The sequence below is a fragment of the Odocoileus virginianus genome, chromosome 6 (genome assembly GCF_023699985.2).
Source record: "Odocoileus virginianus isolate 20LAN1187 ecotype Illinois chromosome 6, Ovbor_1.2, whole genome shotgun sequence".
In the NCBI taxonomy this organism is placed as follows: domain Eukaryota; kingdom Metazoa; phylum Chordata; class Mammalia; order Artiodactyla; family Cervidae; genus Odocoileus; species Odocoileus virginianus.
In genome coordinates, this window is record NC_069679.1 from 15,158,440 (window position 1) to 15,162,801 (window position 4,362).

General features: G+C 43.3%; 1 protein-coding gene across 1 annotated transcript; it reads right to left on the minus strand.

Moving 5' to 3' along the window:
* Positions 1–709: 709 nt before the first annotated feature.
* Positions 710–1,746, minus strand: LOC139035469 (olfactory receptor 6E1-like). Its single transcript, XM_070468498.1, has one exon. The coding sequence runs from the start codon at positions 1,744–1,746 to the stop codon at positions 763–765; it is 984 nt and encodes a 327-aa protein (XP_070324599.1). The 3' UTR covers positions 710–762.
* Positions 1,747–4,362: the final 2,616 nt, after the last annotated feature.

Here is a 4,362-nt window from a genome sequence, read left to right on the forward strand (position 1 = left end):
GAATGGCCATAGTCATCCCCATTTTACAGATGAGAAAACTGGGGCTCAGGGAAGTAACCAACCAGAAAGAGGAAGAGTCTTTCTAAATAGGAGTGAAGAATTTCTGTGAATTTTTGTACTAAACAAAACATAAGTAGGCAGCTAGACTAATTTTTTGAATTTTTACTGATGTATTTCTGGGCAAGAATATAAGGGTGAGATGAGAACAGTGCTAAATGAGGATTGGTCTCCTCTCAAAGTTGTTAGATAAATGACACAAAGCAATAGGCCTGAAAGTACTTTCTGAGTGTGGATATTACTTATGACTACAGATTGGTGTTAGAGGCTTATAGTGAATTACAGAGCTAGTGCATGCATGCTTGCATGCTAAGTTGCTTCAGTCATGTCCGACTCTTTGTGACCCTATGGATTGTAGCCTGCCAGGCTTCTCTGTAATGGGATTCTCCAGGCAAGAATATAGGAGTGGGTTGCTGTGCCCTTCTCTGAAGAGCTAGTACCTGCTATCAAAGAGCTTATGTTCTGCTGGGAAGCCAAGCAGACATAGATGGAACGAAGAGAAATATTTAAATCTGATAATTACTAAAAATGCCTTGAGGCTCCACAGAGCTTATGAGTTGATGCTGAGGGGCACAGTGACTGGCACCCCAGAAACATGTCATCAAGCTTTTTCTGGATAAGAAAGCCTCCATCTGTTGCAGAGGCCTGATGTTCCCTCAGCTTGACTGGGGATCTTATGTGCAGCCTCTTGGATCCACAGGTTTATTAGAAGAGCTTGTTCACCTGCTCCCTAAACACCTGCTTCACCTGTTTGTTCCTCAGGGTGTAGATGAAGGGATTGAGCACTGGGGTCACCACGGTGTTGAGCAAGGCCACCACCTTGTTCCTGTCCTCCCCCTGGCCGCCCTTGCCCGACCGGACATACATGAAGATGCAGCTGCCATAGAAGAGAGAGACGACAATGATGTGGGAGGAGCAGGTTGAGAAGGCTTTCTGCCTCTCCTTGGCTGAGGGGATGTGCAGGATGGTGTGGAGGATGTGGCCATAGCAGGTGGCCGTCACGGACAGAGTGCTCAGTAGGCTGATGTTGGCCAGGATAAAACCCAGAAGCTCGATCAGACTTGTGTCTGCACATATGAGTTCCAGGAGTGGAAAGCTGTCACAGAAGAAATGATCAATGATATTGGGACCACAGAATGGTTGCTGAAATATGATGGAACATGGAATGGCTATAAGGAGGAATCCCGTGATCCATGAAGAAAGAACTAGCTGGACACAGACCCTTTTGCTCATGATGGTGACATAATGCAAGGGGTTGCATATGGCCACATACCTGTCAAAGGACATCACTGCCAGTAAGAAGAACTCTGTGGTGCCCAGGAAGAAATAGAGGAAAAGCTGCAGAAAGCAACCTGCTAGGGAGATGGTCCTGTTTCCAGTCAGGATGTTGGTCAGCATCTTGGGGAAGATGACTGAGGTGAACCAGATCTCCAGGACAGCAAAGTTGCGGAGGAAGTAGTACATGGGGGTGTGGAGGCGCCTGTCCATGAGGGTGAGGACCACGATGAGGAGGTTCCCCAGTAGAGTGAGCAGGTAGGTCAGGAGGAGCCCCAGGAGGAGGAGCGTCTGCAGCTCACAGGCATCTGAGAGCCCCAGCAGGACGAACTCGGTGACAGTGGTGTGGTTCCCCGTGGCTCCTCTGGCCTCTGCTGGGAATGCCCAGTTGGGGTGTGCGGCTTCAGGAGTCATGATGTCCTGGGGATCTGAGGACACTTGGAATTTATAGGAAGAAGTGCTGAATGTACCATTTAGAGTTGTAGGAGTCCTTTTTTTGTTCTTTTTTTTTTTTTTGGAGAGCCTTTTTGAGGCTGCTGCTGCTGCTGCTAAATCACTTCAGTCGTGTCAGACTCTGTGCGACCCCATAAACAGCAGCCCACCAGGCTCCGCCATCCCTGGGATTCTCCAGGCAAGAACACTGGAGTGGGTTGCCATTTCCTTCTCCAATGCATGAAAGTGAAAAGTGAAAGTGAGTCATGTCCGACTCTTAGCAACACTATGGACTGCAGCCTACAAGGCTCCTCCATCCATGGGATTTGCCAGGCAAGAGTACTGGAGTCGGTTGCCATTGCCTTCTCTGTTTGAGGCTACCTGTCTCTTTTATTGCCCCTGGTGTTTCTACGTGGTAGAGAGTGGTATTGCCAGGGATACTAAGTAAACGTCCTATACCAAAAGTTATTCTTGCTTGCTTTTGTTAACTGAAATTTTACTTCCGTTCCTCAGCAGTTCCTTTGCCTCTAACTTTCATTACCTTTCACTACCTTTCATTTTATCTTTATTCTAATATTGGGTCTTCATTCATAAGTAGTCCCTATTTGAGGCTGACAAATATTTGAGGCTGGAAAAATAGCAAAATGGCTTAACTTAGCCATTCACTATACAGATCCATATCCTGGGTAAACTGATGATTCATAGACACTCTATTGCTATTTCAGTATTATGTGAAAATGTGATGCCTTTCACTAGTATTTGGCTTAATAAAGAGACAAGAGGAAATCTATGAGAGAAAAGCACAATCCCTACCAATCAAAAAGAGAATAATCCAAGTAACATATGCAGAAATAAAAATTTGTTAGTGGAAACAAAATTTGTTAATGGGAATTTGGTATTTATCCTAATGTGGACAATGGATTTGTCCTAATGTAATAGATCCATAGTCTCCTGATTGCATATTCCCATGGGCTCAAGATACAATAGACCCTTTGTTTTTAAAGAAATTTTTAACTGTTTTATATACATAGGTTTCAGCACATGGCATTTCAGCTTGGAACCATCAGCTTTTCAAATCCTATTTATCCTTTAAGTCTCTCCTCAATGAGTGCTATCATTTCCATAAAGTCTTCTCTTTTGAATGCATGAGTCTCTGTATCCCTCATAATTTTATTGTATATCACAACTTTTATTGTGTTTTATGGTTGTTTTTCATCTTTGTATTTTATATAGCCCCTAGAACAAGTTTCTTGAAACAATCATCTTTAATAAGCATGTATTGAATGAGTGAACAACACCTCAAATATCTGTGGTATGGATTTGGTGGTTTTTGACACACAGTAGATTGAGGATGTGTGACTTACGTGGCACTTCATGGAAGACAGAAATCCTGCTGTCATATGCCAAGCAATCTGTTAAATTCACCCATCTGAAGAGGGTTTGCTTTTCCTCACGAGAAGGTGGAGATGTCTCCCCGCAAACATTCTCTAAGGAGTAACTCTCCATCTTTGAGATAGTCTGGAGTTTGAGCTAGTAAATAGAGGTCTGTTTGGATCTGCTAGAATGCTTCCAGCAGAAAACAAAACAAAAGCAAAACCCCAAACCTAAAAAACAGCTCTTTTTAAGTCTACCTCCCTACAAGTTTCCTTCCTTAAGCATTATCAACCACTCCCTTAATTATCAGACAGAACTGTAGCAACAATTATTTTTCTGTCACTGGAGAATAAGATTGGGACCCAGTTTAGGTACCTGGGATGAAGGCAATGCTAGGGTATATTAGTACAGAGGATGAAATGGTAAACTATATAAACTTTACCTTTCTTATGATTTTGCCTTCTCTTCAGCACAGGCTACACTATTCAAAGTTATTCCAAAACTACTATTGTATCTAACGTTTGTTTACAGGTATTAAAGAGCACAAAATAGTTGATCAGCCTCAGAGAATATAACTAAGGGCTCTTCACCAGGGGTTATTTCTAGGCTCGATATCATTTAGCTTCTCAGCAACTTGAGCTCTCTGTGGCCCAATCATGCGGTTCACAGGTGAGTCCAGTTGGTTGAAAAACTTACCCAACTCATTTTAGAAGAGAAGCAGGATCCAACATAAGTGTAATATCCAGACACATCATCAGGAGGTAATAGAATGAGTATCATTTAGGCGAAGTCCTGATGGAACATATTGGGAAAGAAATGGGAATAGAGACTAAGATGAAGAAGAATTGGCTGGGGGTAGAAGGAGAAAGCTCTGAGCTCATACTGAATCATGAAGTTAGCACAGATAAATCATGAAAAGACAACTGTGATTAGCCCAAGGATATGTCTCACAGACAGGGTGGCTAATAAACTTTTTATTTTTTCCCTACTTCAAATGGGAGGTCAACAGCTGGGTGGGACAGTCTTCCAGATACAAAGGGAAGGGGTCCACTTCATGAGTTCGGGTATTTCTTCCTTTATCCTTTAGACTTGGTGAGTGAACTGGGAGACTTGCTTGGCACCCTGAGAGCCTAGGCATGCCTGTACTATTCACCCAGACTATTCATTGTTTTAAGGGTCAGTCATGCAGTACCCAGTAGGAAAGTCTCTATGGATGCCCTGGAG